Source organism: Papaver somniferum, chromosome 1 (assembly GCF_003573695.1).
Source record: "Papaver somniferum cultivar HN1 chromosome 1, ASM357369v1, whole genome shotgun sequence".
NCBI lineage: Eukaryota > Viridiplantae > Streptophyta > Magnoliopsida > Ranunculales > Papaveraceae > Papaver > Papaver somniferum.
Genome location: NC_039358.1, coordinates 88,143,828 through 88,159,504, shown reverse-complemented (window position 1 = coordinate 88,159,504; position 15,677 = coordinate 88,143,828). Strand labels below are relative to the sequence as shown.

At 38.8% G+C, this 15,677-nt stretch overlaps 2 protein-coding genes and 1 non-coding gene across 4 annotated transcripts in view; 2 read left to right on the top strand and 1 right to left on the bottom strand.

The window, feature by feature from the left end:
- Nucleotides 1–1,877, top strand: part of LOC113293805 (succinate dehydrogenase [ubiquinone] flavoprotein subunit 1, mitochondrial-like) — a 5,394-nt gene extending 3,517 nt beyond the window's left edge. Inside the window, exons 10-16 of the mRNA XM_026542309.1 lie at nucleotides 78–265; nucleotides 359–533; nucleotides 635–805; nucleotides 921–990; nucleotides 1,081–1,201; nucleotides 1,295–1,332; nucleotides 1,515–1,877. Of these exons, the coding sequence (XP_026398094.1) occupies nucleotides 78–265; nucleotides 359–533; nucleotides 635–805; nucleotides 921–990; nucleotides 1,081–1,201; nucleotides 1,295–1,332; nucleotides 1,515–1,617 (866 nt within the window). The 3' untranslated portion in view covers nucleotides 1,618–1,877. The remainder of the gene's footprint in view (nucleotides 1–77; nucleotides 266–358; nucleotides 534–634; nucleotides 806–920; nucleotides 991–1,080; nucleotides 1,202–1,294; nucleotides 1,333–1,514) is intronic.
- A 271-nt stretch (nucleotides 1,878–2,148) lies between these two features.
- Nucleotides 2,149–2,221, bottom strand: TRNAE-UUC. The gene has a single exon. It is a non-coding gene; the product is annotated as a tRNA-Glu (tRNA).
- A 92-nt stretch (nucleotides 2,222–2,313) lies between these two features.
- LOC113293787 (succinate dehydrogenase [ubiquinone] flavoprotein subunit, mitochondrial-like) lies at nucleotides 2,314–8,576 on the top strand. 2 transcript variants are annotated; one of them, XM_026542299.1, is made up of 16 exons: nucleotides 2,314–2,567; nucleotides 3,085–3,243; nucleotides 3,784–3,871; nucleotides 4,037–4,183; nucleotides 4,258–4,398; nucleotides 4,571–4,656; nucleotides 4,737–4,829; nucleotides 5,487–5,550; nucleotides 5,834–5,977; nucleotides 6,365–6,552; nucleotides 6,664–6,838; nucleotides 6,904–7,074; nucleotides 7,552–7,621; nucleotides 7,706–7,826; nucleotides 7,918–7,955; nucleotides 8,137–8,576. In XM_026542299.1, the coding sequence occupies exons 3-16, from the start codon at nucleotides 3,811–3,813 to the stop codon at nucleotides 8,237–8,239; spliced, it is 1,602 nt and encodes a 533-aa protein (XP_026398084.1). In that variant the 5' UTR covers nucleotides 2,314–2,567; nucleotides 3,085–3,243; nucleotides 3,784–3,810; the 3' UTR covers nucleotides 8,240–8,576. The 2 variants fall into 2 exon arrangements, with proteins under 2 accessions (XP_026398084.1, XP_026398082.1); XM_026542297.1 differs by lacking the exon at nucleotides 2,314–2,567 and adding an exon at nucleotides 2,851–2,955.
- The last annotated feature ends 7,101 nt before the right edge of the window (nucleotides 8,577–15,677 follow it).

Below are 15,677 nucleotides of genomic sequence, written 5' to 3'. Positions count from 1 at the left end.
TTTTTTTTTTTTTTTCTTTTTACTTATTTTTTTTAAAAAAAATTTGTTACTTTCTCTGACTGTGCTGCCAATTACAGGACCGTTGAAGGATCACATTTATCTCCACTTGAACCACTTACCCCCAGAAGTTCTGAAGGAAAGACTTCCAGGTATCTCAGAGACAGCTGCCATTTTTGCGGGTGTTGATGTCACCAAGGAGCCCATCCCAGTGTTACCTACTGTTCACTATAATATGGGAGGTATACCTACAAATTACCATGGAGAGGTAAAGATAGAACGTCCTTTTTTGTCTTTGAAGAGAACTTTTTGTCATGTTCTGTGTATAGATCCCTTTAAGATTAATGTTTGGTACGTATAGGTTGTTACCGTGAAAGGGGACAATCCAGATTCAGTAATTCCTGGACTAATGGCTGCTGGGGAGGCGGCATGTGCATCCGTCCATGGGGCTAATCGACTCGGTGCAAACTCTTTGCTAGACATTGTTGTTTTTGGTCGAGCTTGTGCAAATAGAGTTGCCGAGATCCAAAAGCCAGGTAAGTCTTTCATGTTATAAATATATTACTCAGGCCTTTCTTGTGACTTGCAAGTCCTGTCCTCTTGATTCAGTATTATAAGCTTACTTTGTATTTTGCAGGTGCACCACAAAAACCATTGGAGAGTGATGCTGGACAAAAAACCATTGAATGGCTGGATAAACTCAGGAACTTAAATGGTTCACTGCCGACTTCAAAGATCCGTCTGAATATGCAAAGAGTGATGCAAAATAATGCTGCTGTTTTCCGTACCCAGGAAACTTTAGCAGAAGGTAGACAATTGAAATGACGCTTTCGTTGATTAAATATACTGCTAATGCCTTTATCTTGTAGCTTTTGACCACCTTTTGATTCTCATATTCTCCTTTTCTTGCTCTTCTATGCAAGGTTGCGAGTTAATTGACCAAACATGGGAGAGCTTTAAAAATGTTGGGTTGAAGGATCGAAGTCTGATATGGTAAGAACTTGTGCTCATCATTCTTGGCGACATTAGTTGCAAATCTGTTCTTCTCTATGAGTCTGATGATGAATATGAAATTTGTTGCAGGAATTCTGATTTGATTGAAACGATCGAATTAGAAAACCTTCTCATAAATGCATGTGTTACCATGCACTCTGCTGAAGCTAGAAAGGAGAGCAGAGGAGCACATGCCCGTGAAGATTTCTCTGTAAGATTTCTTATTCGATGCTTATATTTCCTGGATGCATTTATCTTCATGTACTAACTCTTGTAAAACTTTTTTTTTCCTCTTCTTTCCCAGACAAGGGATGATGTGACCTGGATGAAGCACACTGTGGGGTGAGTTTTCGTTTTACTTGTCAGACTCACCATCATTTAGGGTTCAATTTGGGCAAAGAATTTTGGACTATGTCGGTGTTTCATGAGGCATTTTGTTGGTTGATTCTTAAAAAGCTGAACAAACACCCTCATCTTTATCCTTTTTCATTTTTCTGATTATTTCATTTGTTTTTATTTTGTAGGTATTGGGAGAATGAGAAGGTCAGGCTTGATTACAGGCCAGTTCATATGAACACATTAGATGATGAAATGGATACAATCCCTCCAAAAGCTCGTGTTTATTAGAAAGAATGTGGGTAGGATCTCGTATGTGATCATCAGTGAAGGGGTCAGATGGGCTGGATGAGAAGAGTTCAACCCAAATAAATGAAAATTTGTTGTGAAATTGTAGGCTTTTTTAATAGGTGATGCTTTGTAGCTTACGATTTTGATCTATTGATTATGATGTAACGGTGACGATAAGAATTGATAATGTCCATCTCAAAAATAAATAATCACCAGTTAGCAGTTGCTACAATATAAATTTGTCCAAGATCATTCTTTGATGCTGGAGTCATCTTTTAAAGAAATCAATGAGATCACTAACTTGTTACAACTATCCTAAATCTGGTCTATCCTGTATTTGTGGTGTTTCTCCTGTGTATGTTGAACTTGGTAAATTAGTGTAAATTAGATGGGTAATGCTCAAACGCACATGAGTTCATCCTAGACTAGTAAGCTGTTTCGCAACCAAAAATCTCTTTTCAAGCTAAAACGCAAAAAAATTCCATTGTTTAACAACCAAAAATCTATTTTGGAGATCAAATGCAAAAAAAGTTCCATTGCCGGGATTTGAACCCGGTCGCCTGGGTGAAAGCCAGGTATCCTAACCGGGCTGGACTACAATGGATTTGTGTTATACTAGTCAATCTGAAAAGTATTAGACAATTTTATGATTATTCGATCTCTAAATCACCTTCATAACCTACCTATGATTGTACTTGTACCTTCGGTCTTTCTTCATTAACAGAGTTCTACGGCACTGCTACTCCAAAAATGCTAGTACCGTTAACAAGCTGGTGTTGAATGGGGCGGGGACAATTTTCCGGCCTATGCTTTTTCTCCTCATGAGCCAACTCCTCCACACTTTCCATTGTGGTGTTATTGCTATCATTTTCCACACTTATATGTTCAACTCTTCATGCAAGCGAAGTTTATGAAGTGGTTGAAAATCAGAATTACAGCTTTGTTAAAAGGTATGTAATCTTACTTTGATTGATTTTGAGCATTTTGATAAAATAGTGTTGGTAATTATGAATACCCTAGATCTTTTACAGTAGGAACAAAATATTAATCAAGAAGTCTGAATACGAGTAAACTGATAATGTAAAGGTATGACGACCAATTCTGATTAATTTTAATCAATTAAAAATAAACTATGAATTTATTGAAGCATGAATCAGCCAAAAGTCCAAACTAGCATTCAGGTTTTATGTCCTAATCTGTTTGACGATAGCCGTTTAGAGAGAACGTGAAAACATGTGGCGTTGTGTTTCTAGAGGATTACAATTTGTATCTTCTTCTTCAAAGATCGCAAATGAAAATCTTAAACCATTAGTTTCAAGATTTCTCTCAACTGATTCAGTATGGGATAATGTTGAATTTAGCATTTTAATAATTCACATTTGGATTTTTTTTTTTTGATTTTATTGGTTTTTGTTTTTTGATATTAAAGAACTGATTTTGTTTGTTTGGTTGATTTGATGAATACAGATAGGGGGATATACCATTGTTGATCATACATATGATGCAGTTGTGGTTGGAGCTGGTGGTGCAGGACTTAGAGCAGCCATTGGACTTTCTGAGCATGGATTTAATACTGCTTGTATTACCAAGCTTTTCCCTACACGTTCTCATACGGTCGCTGCACAGGTATTCTTTGTTTTAGTTACTGAATTTGAATTGGATAAATTTGTGGTTCATGCTTAACTGGTAAATAGTATTGTCAACCATCGAAAGATCATCTGTGTGTATCAAAGGTTTTGTATAGTTTTGCGAAGAAATATCTGAAATATTATCATAGAGGAATTGAACGCTTACTGAAACGAATAGCTAATATTTTTTATTTGGATGTTATTTTATAAGGAAGCCAAAGGGTAGTACTTTTCTTTGTTGTTACTTTATTAGAAGTTAGAGGTGTTGTTTAGATGGAGCGAGAAGGCTGACACTCCAATGAGCATAAACTGTTTAGCATAAGTCTTTTAGAAACTGCAGAAGTATGATGCAAATTAGAGGGTTGCGTATTTCGTTTACTCTTTCATGCTTTACTGCTTGATTCATTGTTTAGTGTTTTTACTTTGCTAGCTTTAGCAAGCTACCTGCGGCAGAACTGCTGCAGTCTTCGGCTTGTTGAATATTTATCACATTTCAGAATTTGGTACATGAATATATCACTAATTTGAGTTAATGCAGGGTGGTATAAATGCAGCACTAGGGAATATGTCCGAAGATGACTGGAGGTGGCATATGTATGATACAGTTAAAGGAAGTGATTGGTTAGGTCAGTGTTAAATACCTAAATCTAATACCCATTTAACTTCCTAGTTACTTCAGAGTGTTTGCCTTATTTTCTTACCTTTTTATGTACAACTTTTTTAGTATATTTCTAATTATATAGAGTTATTCCTTGTTGTGTTGACATGTTAGCACTATTGGCTTGCTGTAGGTGATCAGGATGCTATTCAGTACATGTGCAGGGAGGCACCAAAAGCAGTCATAGAGCTAGAAAATTATGGATTACCATTTTCCCGAACTGAAGAAGGAAAAATTTATCAGCGTGCTTTTGGTGGTCAAAGCTTGGACTATGGGAGAGGTATTTATGGTGCATGCTTTTTTTCATCATTCATTTAAGCTTTTCTGAACCTGTTTCTTATGTTGCTATTACAGGTGGTCAGGCCTACCGTTGTGCCTGTGCTGCTGATCGTACCGGTCATGCTTTGCTTCACACTCTGTATGGTCAGGCAATGAAACACAACACGAAGTTCTTTGTGGAATACTTTGCATTGGATCTCATCATGGACAGTAGTGGTAAGTCGGCTGCATCCTTCCTTTACTGCTTGAAAGGTGCTCAGCTTTTATAGGCCCGACTCCTAGCCTGGATGTTGGTGACCAAGTAAAACTCAGTGTTTGCTTTACTATTATAAAATGGATTTATAGGAGTTTTCTCTTCTTCTTTTTTCTGGCTTGCGAAATCCTCCAGGTGCCTGCCAAGGAATAATTGCACTAAATATGGAGGATGGGACTCTGCATCGGTTCCGTGCTGCTTCAACCATTTTGGCCACTGGGGTACCTATAACTTTTGGCACCAGCTCATTTTATGAGTGTGAAATCATGCTAATTAGTTTTCCGGTTTCTGTTTCAACCAGGGTTTTGGGAGAGCATACTTCTCTGCGACCTCAGCTCATACATGTACTGGAGATGGAAATGCCATGGTGGCACGTGCAGGGCTACCACTTCAGGTCTGTGACTGGGCGGTAGCAGAGACATTTCAGTTAATGTTTATATAAGCTCTTGTTGGTAGGTCTTAGAGCATCCACAATCGTATGCTAAAATGGCATTTATACCATTTAGGGGTTGGCAGTGGATACGCTAAAAGTGGTATATACCATACCATATAATAATCATATGGTACATTTACCATACAAATTGAGCAATAGCTAAATTTGACTCGGCGGGAATTGAAACTCTGCACATAAACTAAGGGTTGTCTAAAAGTTGGGGAGCTTTTTTTTTAAAACACTGTTGGGAAAAAACTTTAATTTAGACGAGTTTAAAACACCGCCAAGCATAACAACATCCACTTTTACTCATCCTCCCATCATCCGATGGTCCATATGGGAAGTTAGTTTAGTTTTGTGCTTGTTGGCGGAGTTTAATAGTCGGCCTAAATTATGGCGCAGTTTGAATCACCGCCAATTGAATATATATTATTTGGGATCAGTTTCAATCACCGCCCGCTTACATATTTAATATACACTCATTGTGGTTTTGCACGATGATTTGTAAAATGGTATGGCAAATTTAGCTAATACAAATCCATTTTACGATTCATGGTTGTGGATGCTCTTACTAGATGTTTTTTTTTCTCTTTTAATCTCATTAGGTGTATTTTGCAGGATCTTGAATTTGTGCAGTTCCACCCCACGGGTATTTATGGTGCTGGGTGTCTCATCACTGAAGGTTGCTTGATACCTTTTCTATACTCCTCAATTCTTGTTGTCAATCATGATTCATATGCCTCCACCCAGTCAGCTTCTAATGAGGAGCTTAGTAAAGGGATTAATTAAGGAACTTTAACAGTGGAGATCATTAAGGCCCACCTCCATACACACTTAAACATATCTCATTTCGCATAGTAGCCTCTTCGGTACCAGCTTTGTTATGTTGACAAGTTCGAAATCCGCAATCATAAAACATTTATGTTTTTTGAGTATTCACTCTTGCGGTTTGTATGAATGTTTAGGATCTCGAGGCGAAGGTGGTATTCTTAGGAATATTAATGGCGAACCTTTTATGGCTCGGTATGCCCCAAGTGCCAAGGATCTTGCATCAAGAGATGTTGTTTCAAGATCTATGACCATGGAAATTCGAGAAGGTCGCGGTGTAGGTAAGTTGTATGGACAGTCTCTTTAGTCCTCCTATTCACAGAAAATTTAGCTCTTTCTTATATTCATCTTCAGTTCGTGGAGTGCAAGTAGATGCTTGCAGATTATAGCATGTTTCATGATCATTTGTTCTTTGTGCTCTTTGTTGAATAATCAAACCGAATCTCTATGAAGTACGAACACACTAAATGTACTAAAAAGAGATGCATAATTACTGCTGATTTTCATAATTTGGTGATTAACTGCAGTTTCATTTGATATTCTGTTGCATAATAACTTGGACCAGATGCTTGTTAGGGACCCCTGTTTGGGATATCTTTCCATGTCAAGAACCCGTATGCTCCATTTCATTTGTTATGTTCTCTGACCATGTTGGCAACTGTTAACAGGACCATTGAAGGATCACATCTATCTCCACTTGAACCACTTGGCGCCAGAAATTCTGAAGGAGAGACTTCCAGGGATTTCAGAAACTGCTGCCATATTTGCGGGTATTGATGTTACCAGGGAGCCTATCCCAGTGTTACCTACTGTTCACTACAATATGGGAGGTATACCTACGAATTACCATGGAGAGGTGAAAGATGAAATGCCCTATTTTATATGAGAATGCTGATTTAGTTTTAGTGCCCTGTTATTTTCTTTATATATTATCTCCTTAAGATGCATTTGTGTTTGGTACCGTTAGGTTGTTACAGTGAAAGGGGATAATCCAGATTCAATTGTTCCTGGATTAATGGCTGCTGGTGAGGCAGCATGTGCATCCGTTCATGGGGCTAATCGTCTCGGTGCAAATTCTTTACTTGACATTGTTGTTTTCGGTCGAGCTTGTGCAAATAGAGTTGCGGAGATCCAAAGTCCAGGTAGATTTTTGATGTTTTTAATATGTAATTCAGTCTTTTCAGCTTACTTACTTGGTATTCTGCAGGTGCACCACAAAAACCATTGGGGAGTGATGCTGGACAGAGAACTATTGAATGGCTGAATAAACTTAGGAACTCAAATGGTTCACTGCCAACTTCAAAGATCCGTCTAAATATGCAAAGGGTGATGCAAAATAATGCAGCTGTTTTCCGTACCCAGGAAACTCTAGCAGAAGGTAAGCAATAAAAAAATGACATCTTCCTTAATTAAATAATTTCTGTGCAGCAAAGATAAGGGTACAAACGTCAGTGTCACGGATGATTACGGGTATTTTGACAAAGCGACTCAAAAATGTAAGAAATGGGAGCATGGGGGTTAGGGTCAGTTTTATGTAGTATTCTTCTGAAAAATGAATTGGCTACATTCATGCTTATACTGAAGAAAAAAAGAGACATGTTTCTTTTTCTCCTCATTCATTTTTTGTTTCATCTACTCTTTTAAAGCTTTATCAAACTAAGTTCCGAAAGTTGGCTGATATGTCGAGTGTCCGGAAAGAATACCAGTGTCAATACATGTTCACGCAGGAAAATTTTGATATACAAAGTGCCACTGTTTCACAGAATATTTTGTTATTTTCTTGTCTTTAAGTTTTTGTCCACCTTTTAATTTTTTTTTCTTATTCATATTTACATCTTTTGCTTTATGATTTTAGGCTGCGAGTTAATCGACCAAACATGGGAGAGTTTTCATGATGTTGGGCTGAAAGATCGTAGTCTGATATGGTAAAACTTTGTGCTTATCAGTCTTGGCGCCCATCATCATTCATAAGTCCATTCTTCACTAAGAGTCTATTTTTTTTGTTGCAGGAACTCTGACTTGATTGAGACAATTGAATTAGAAAACCTTTTGATTAATGCATGTATAACCATGCACTCTGCTGAAGCTAGGAAGGAGAGCAGAGGAGCACATGCACGAGAAGATTTCACGGTTAGATTCTTTCTCGAGTTTTTTCAGTTTCATGCATTCGTAGTTATTTAGTAAAATTCATCAAACTTCTTTTTGTTTCTCTTATTTCCAGAAAAGGGATGACGTGAACTGGATGAAGCACACTGTGGGGTGAGTTCTCTTTATGCTCTCACTATCATTTTTCAAGTCTTCAATTTCGATACACAATTTTAGAGTCTCATAGTTCCATCGTCGCTGAAACGCCTCGATCAACCATCGTCCTTCTATCTTTTTGTTTTTTTCTCACAAGTTGATTGGTTTCTAAAACTAAATATTTGGTTGTATCTTGTAGGTACTGGGAGGAAGAGAAGGTTAGGCTTGACTACAGGCCTGTTCATTTGAACACATTAGATGATGAAGTTGAATCTTTCCCTCCAAAAGCGCGTGTTTATTAGAAAGGATCATTAGTCAGGAAAGAATTTTTTTGGGAAAGGAGAGTTCAAGCGAACAAGCATATTAGTGAAGGGTAACATGGGCTAGAAGGGGAAGAAGCATAAGAAATGAGAGTTCAGCCCAAATAAAGAAAATTTGTTGCAAAATTGCAGGCTTATTCCATAAACAGTGGTTGAAGCTTAAGATTTTGATAATGATGTGATGATATAAGAAATTATAAAGTGTCTCTCATTACTACAATTTAAATTTGTTTGAATACTACTATTATTCTTTGAAAATCTTGTGAACTTTTGAAGATATTAATCAATTAACTAATGAGATCATTAACTTGTTCCAGTTACCCATAATTTGGTCTACACGATGTTCGTGGTGTTTCTGGAATTTTAGTCCAATTCAGTATATTTTTATGTTTAGTGGGATAATGAAAAGTGTCACTGATTCACTAATGCAGTATGCTCTCACTTTTGACTGTTTGCTCTTATAACGGTATAATCCATACTAGTAATCCCTGTTTTGCTATCTGTCATTGTTGGGGAATGTTGAATTAATTGTCCATAACAGGGAGGTTATCGACTTTGGTCACATGATGAATTATATTTGGTCAACCACTACTCTTGATTAGTTTAAACAAGTATTCTGTGTTTACTATTTTCAGAGACAATATAATGTGAGATGAAGACTTGCAAAGTTTTGTTGATAAGCTTTGTCTACTTTAAAACGAACATGCTTTTATTACTAGACTACTGTTTACAACGGCTTGCTCTCAAGTCTTTGACCCGTCTGCCAAGCTAATCTCCACCACTATAAGTGCACTCTCCAGAATCTTGTGTTCTTTGAGGGGTAGAGCCTACTACATTGATCCTAGGAAATTTACAGAACTTCACATGAAAACGGACCATAGTGTGCTACGTAGGGACGGAAGTAATGCAACTAAGGCCAAGGAAGAATGAACGATCATGTCGATCAATTGATGAATCCGATTTTTCAAATGTACTATCTTCCCAACCCACAACCCACTGATGTCGTCTCGTAGCTAATCTGGCTGTACTTCAGTCTTCATTCACTGATTCATTTCTATAGTTACTAGTTTCCTACTACTATGCCTAAAATGCTAGTTAATCGTTAACTAGCTAGCTATGACATGGCTGCAAGTGTCGCACAATGATTGTACGTTACAATGTTGCAGGCCAAGTGATTGTGCAGCCAGAATGGCGCAACACTGCGTAGACTGTCAAGTGCTATGGATGGCATAACCCCGCAGGCCAGTGAAGCGCAAAGGTAGTGCTACACTGTAAAGACATTTGACTAAGTAATGAAGCTTATTGGCCGACACAATAAGGCTTCATTGAGTGAAAGCAAAGACAAAGCCAAAGTGGCAAGATGCTACATGCAACATGCGATATTGGCATTAAGGCATATCCATGGAATTGAGTTGGCCCAAACTCAAGGATGATACAAGAAGGTAGAATAGACTAAGGATTAGTCTATGCATTAGTTCCAGGCAGGGCCAAAGCTTGGAAAATGCAAACAAGCAAGTAATGCAAGAGTTGCATTGCTATTGTCAAGCGAAATTGGCGAAGTGAAGCATATATGACGCATGAGTAACTAGAGTGAGTTTAAGGAGTTGGCCTTGATGATTAAATCACAAGGATGGTCCGTGCATTAGTTTAGAGAAATAAATTGGCAGGGCCAAGGCGGCTGAGCAAAGGATCAAGGCTATATTCAGTAAAGCGCAACAGTTGTGCAATACAACTTAAGTGACGGTTACAAGTTGGTTACGAACTTCACAAGCATGCCAAACACGCGAGACAAGTAAGAACGGTTATAAAGGGAGTTTATAAGCGTGGGAGAAGGTTCCTAACTGCAAGAGAACATGTGTTGGATGATTGGTGCGAGTTGGAAGATAACTGGTCAGTTAGCACGGTTATTGGCGGTTACAGAACTGCTCCATGGGACAGATGGTTGTCCCATGCGTGTGCAACGGTTGTGCACGGTTTGGCCAAGCAAAGCTGCTGTATAAATAATCCTAAGGTATGGAAAATCCGGCAGGCTTGCATATGTGAGTGAGAGACTCAAAATAGGAGAGTTTTTGTAAGGCTAAGGCTTAGTTCAAGGTGAACAAGTCCGTGTAAGTCCCTAAGTGTGCAAGTTTTGTATTTCTTCCCTTTGATGCAATAAAAAGAGTTGATTGTGTCATGTTCTAAGTGTTATTGGTTGGCTGATTGTTGTCGGTAAAGTATGGAAATAATTGAATGCATTATGGGGTGTATTTGATGAGTTTGGAGAAGTGAAAGAAGGCTATAAAGACTTCCGTTGTTGACCTGAAGAGTTGGTTGTTTGCATAGGTGCAAACTTATAAGGCTGAAGTGCAGGTGGGTGAAGTTTTATTCACAGAACCACTGTGCTGCCGGGTTGCACTTTCGCAGAAAATTTCTGGGATGTTTGAAGGTGTGACAGTAAGGGTATAGAGATGTGTTTGGTACACAGTTCGAGTCTATTTGTTGGATAATACGCTGGTGCTTCTTTCTCTCTTAAGATATTTTTCTGTGAGAAAGTAAGTGGCGCATTATTTTCAGAGTTTTGCATTAGAAATGAGTTCTAATGGCATGATGATCGACGAAGAACTACCAGGTACGTTTGATCAGCTTGAGGAGTATGGTGATCTTGGCAACATGACCATTGATTTGGGTCCTGATGGTCTTGATATTCCTCTTGTTTCTGAAAAAAATGGCAGGCTAGATTTACTTGAAGGAAGAACGACAGATTGGTTCAAAGAATTCGATAAAAGGGTAGGTGCAGTAGAAGACATGGTGTATGATGCAACCCTTCTGAATTGCGAAACCAATGCTGAAATGACTGAATTGAAGGTGCAATTCAGTGACATAAAGACCATACTAACAAGCCATGCGAAGCAGATGTCATAGGAAGTGGCAGGAATTCGCGGGTTAATCATTAACGACATGTTTGTAGGGGCAAACGTGCATGGAGAAAGCTCAAATCGAGTCTCCAAGCCAAGAGTTTACGTAGGTTCCAGAAATGCTAGAGAAATTGAAAATTTCTTGTATGACGTTGAGGCATACTTTGAGGCGAATGGAACTGGGGAAGGACAAAAGGTAACTCTCGCAGGAAATTACCTTGGTGGTGATGCAAAGGTTTGGTGGAGAACTATGCTGGAAGAAGATGAAGTTGCTGGTTATACCAATCCTATGTCACGTAATGACATGAAAGATGGACTGAGATGTCAGTTTTGGCCGAGCAATGGTGCTCGGTACGCAAGAGAAAGTTTGCGTAGGCTAAAAATGACGGTACACCACAGACCTATGTTGAAAACTTCATTGCATTGGTGCAAGAAGTACGTGGCATGAGTGAAGAAGATCAGATGTTCCAATTTCTGAGTGGCGCGAGTTCGTTGGTTGTTATAGAACTCATGATGCGCAAAATTCAGAGTGTCCAAATGGCTGTTCAGGCGGTAAGAGAGCTTACCAGTTGCACAACAGCTGAAGATGTGCAAAGCTGTGAAGGTAAGACCAAAGGCAAGGAAAAATCTGTAGGCAGTAAGCGCAAGCATGAACCAAAGGAAGATGAATTATTCCCTTCAGCCCAGAAGTATAGGGGATGTTTCATCTGTAAGGGTTTACATTTCGCTAGAAGCTGTCCACTCAAGGCACAACTCAACGCATCAGTTGGGGATGATTATGGGAATCATTCCAGCAAGACTCGTGAAGGCCGAAGTGAAAGTTCGAGGAAGAGGTCTCGTAGCGAAGTGGTCGCTCACTTCGACAAAAGAAACTAAGCTAAGAACAAAAGTAAGTATTGATGTCTCCATTGGCGACAATTTAACGTCAAAACAAGAGTGTTTCTGGCCTTGTTTTATGTAGCTTTAGTTGTTAGTTGTTGCAAACTCCATGTGTAGAGTTTGGTCGTACAGACTTTTATTTGAGTCTTAAAGTTTGTATATACTTTGATTTGGTGTAAGCAAGTTACTTTTTTAATGAAGTTTTAGCTTTCCAAAAGTGATCAGTGGATTAATCATGTAATGGTACATGGTCTTGTTATGTAAGAGCAGTAATGAATGAAGGTGTTTTCGTTTATAAAGTCTTGCCTCTTTATTTACGATGTAAAGCTAGTTCATGGGGAGATGTTGTAGTAGCATACTTATCCTAATGTATGCAATGCCGAGATAAGTTGAAAGTTAATAAGCAAAGCATAGGACAAGGGTCCTAGTTGATGTAAAAGTGATGTTGTTGTTTGGGAATTGCAAAATGGCACGACAGCAGATGGGCGGCGACAGTGCAAGCAATGGAGCAAGATAGAAAATCATTTCATCAGCAAGCATGAGTTGGGTAGAACTCATGGCCTTGGCGAAAGACACACACTTTCCAAGCAACAAGAAATGCAGTTCAAAGAAGTATTTGGAGACATATTGGCTTTGAAGGCATGGCGCATGCACAACTAACGGGTTAGTTATGTTATGTCCAAAATATAGTTAGTCACAGTTGCGTAGATGGGCTGTGCAACTCAGTAGTTTTGGTTTAACCAATTAAGCAGAGAAAAACTTGCAATTTCAGTTCGGGTATGCAACATGGCATAAGTATGAAGAGTTTATACTTGGTGGCCACATTCAGAGAAACGAGTTCTTGAATGATGCTTGCATAATCAGAGTTTGGCGAGGCATTAAGTGTTGAATTCGGGTGTCTTATATGAGGAGAACCCCTATGAACTTTGTGACATGTTTAACAAGAGCAGGAGAACTACAGTTCAAGGCATGTGCCGGCAAAACTTATTGAAAATGAAGCCAAGTCGTTTATAAGTCCTTGTCATGTTGAGTTAGATGCAAAAGGCAAAGGCGGGAGGCGAAAAACTATGGCAATGATCGTGGTGATCAGATTAACAAGAATCATTCTGTGCGTACACTTAGGCGTAAAATGATTCATGCGAAATTCACGCCTAAAGGGAGGTGGCTAAGCAGAATTTCAGGTTTGCATCTGGGTATTGATACATGATTTGAGTAGCAGCGTAAGCGTGGTCACGATCCGAGAAGTGGCTCAAGTATATGAGATCAATGGCAAAGCAGTAAAGCTAAGTGATGCAGATGCAATCGGAAGTGGAAAATTGGCTTAGGGTTTAGCAAAGGAGAGTACTGCCGAATTTCAGAAAAGGTTATGAAAGCACATGAAGCAAGGTTAAGACAAATATGTTGCTCATACTGGGTCGCGTTCAACGAGGGAGTTGAACGGATTAGGTGGGGGAGGTCTATGACATGGCTGCAAGTGTCGCACAATGATTGCGCGTTACAGTGTTGCAGGCCAAGTCAGTGTGCAGCCAGAATGACACAACACTGCGTAGACTGTCAAGTGCTATGGATGGCATAACCCCGCAGGGCCAGTGAAGTGCAAAGGTAGTGCTACACTGTAAAGATATTTGGCTAAGTAATGAAGCTTATTGGTCGACACAATAAGGCTTCATTGAGTGAAAGGCAAGACAAAGCCAAAGTGGCAAGATGCAACATGCAACATGCGATGTTGGCATTAAGGCATATCCTTGGAATTGAGTTGGCCCAAACTCAAGGATGATGCAAGAAGGTAGAATAAACTAAGGATTAGTCTATGCATTAGTTCCAGGCAGGGCCAAAGCTTGGACAATGCAAACAAGCAAGTAATGTAAGAGTTGCATTGCTATTGTCAAGCGAAATTGGCGAAGTGAAGCATATATGACGCATGAGTAACTAGAGTGAGTTTAAGGAGTTGGCCTTGATGATTCAAGCACAAGGATGGTCCGTGCATTAGTTTAGAGCAAGAAATTGGAAGGGCCAAGGAGGCTGAGCAAAGGATCAAGGCTATATTCAGTAAAGCGCAATAGTTGTGCAATACAGCTCAAGTGACGGTTACAAGTTGGTTACGAATTTCACAAGCATTCCAAACACGCGAGACAAGTAAGAACAATGATAAAGGGAGTTTATAAGCATGGGAGAAGGTTCCTAACTGCAAGAGAACAGGTGTTGGATGATTGGCGCGAGTTGGAAGAGAACTGGCTAGTTAGCACGGTTATTGGCGGTTACATAACTGCTCCATGGGACAGATGGTTGTCCCATGTGTGTGCAACAATTATGCACGGTTTGGCCAAGCAAGGATGATGTATAAATAATCCCAAGGCATGGAAAATTCGGCAGACTTGCATATGTGAGTTTGAGACTCAAAATAGGAGAGTTTTTGTAAGGGTAAGGATTAGTTCAAGGTGAACAAGTCTGCGTAATTCCCTAAGTGGGCAAGTTTTGTATTTCTTCCCTTTGAAAAGAGTTAATTGTGTCATGTTCTAAGTGTTCTTCGTTGGATGATTGTTGTTGGTAAAGTATGGCAATAATTGAATGCATTATGGGGTGTATTTGATGAGTTTGGAGAAGTGAAAGAAGGCTATAAAGACTTCCGTTGTTGACCTGAAGAGTTGGATGTTTGCATGGGTGCAAACTTATAAGGCTGAAATGCAAGTGGGTGAAGTTTTATTCACAGAACCACTATGCTACCGGGTTACACTTTCGCAGAAAATTTCTGGGATGTTTATTGTGGGCTAATATTGCTATTTAAAGTGAGCAAATCAGTTTTATTTTTCTTTCTAACTTTGCTGCTTTCTTTATTGTGGGCTAATATTGCGTAGCTTTCCACATTAACTGATTGAAAATCGTCATCACCCGTCTTTTTAGAATACAAACCCTTTAACTTTTACGGAACAAATTAAGGTTTACTCATTTCTTAATTAGATTTTTTGTTTATGATGTATCAATAGTCCCGTTAGAGCTTTCTAATTGTAGTGTTCCCTTCCCTTATTGTAGCAGTACCTGGCTAATAACATGTGCCGACAACCAACTATTTTCTTTAAGATAAGACATAAGATTGTGTTAATATCTTCGACAATTGCAAGAGGGGAAAATTAGGTGCAGGTCCCAAAAAAATAATATTTTCATTGTCAGGCCCATAATTAATTTTTAATTCCGTGACGCCCATAATTATATGAAATTATTAAAAATGTCTGCACGATGGATTATGCATCCGCATGACGGGTTATGCATTAAGGGTATAATTGGTAACGCAACTTGGATATAATATATCTAAAAATCCGCGCTTTGGAATTTTGCAAATTTTATATCGTTGGAAATCTTTTTAAAAAAGCTACGCAACGAGTACAAACAAGAATATCAAATTTTTGTTTTTCACAAAAAAATCGGAGGTGATCATCATTTTAGGCAAAATTTTCAAAAACTTGATACATAACCATTATGCAGCCACCACAAAAGATGCATAACACATTCTGCAGACGAATAACGAATTATGCTACCATTTTCTCCACTTCATAACAAATTATGCATTTGGATAACAAAGTTATGCATCTATAACAAGTTATGTAACCATTGTTTTACTTGATTTTAGTGCGCACATAAAAATTGAT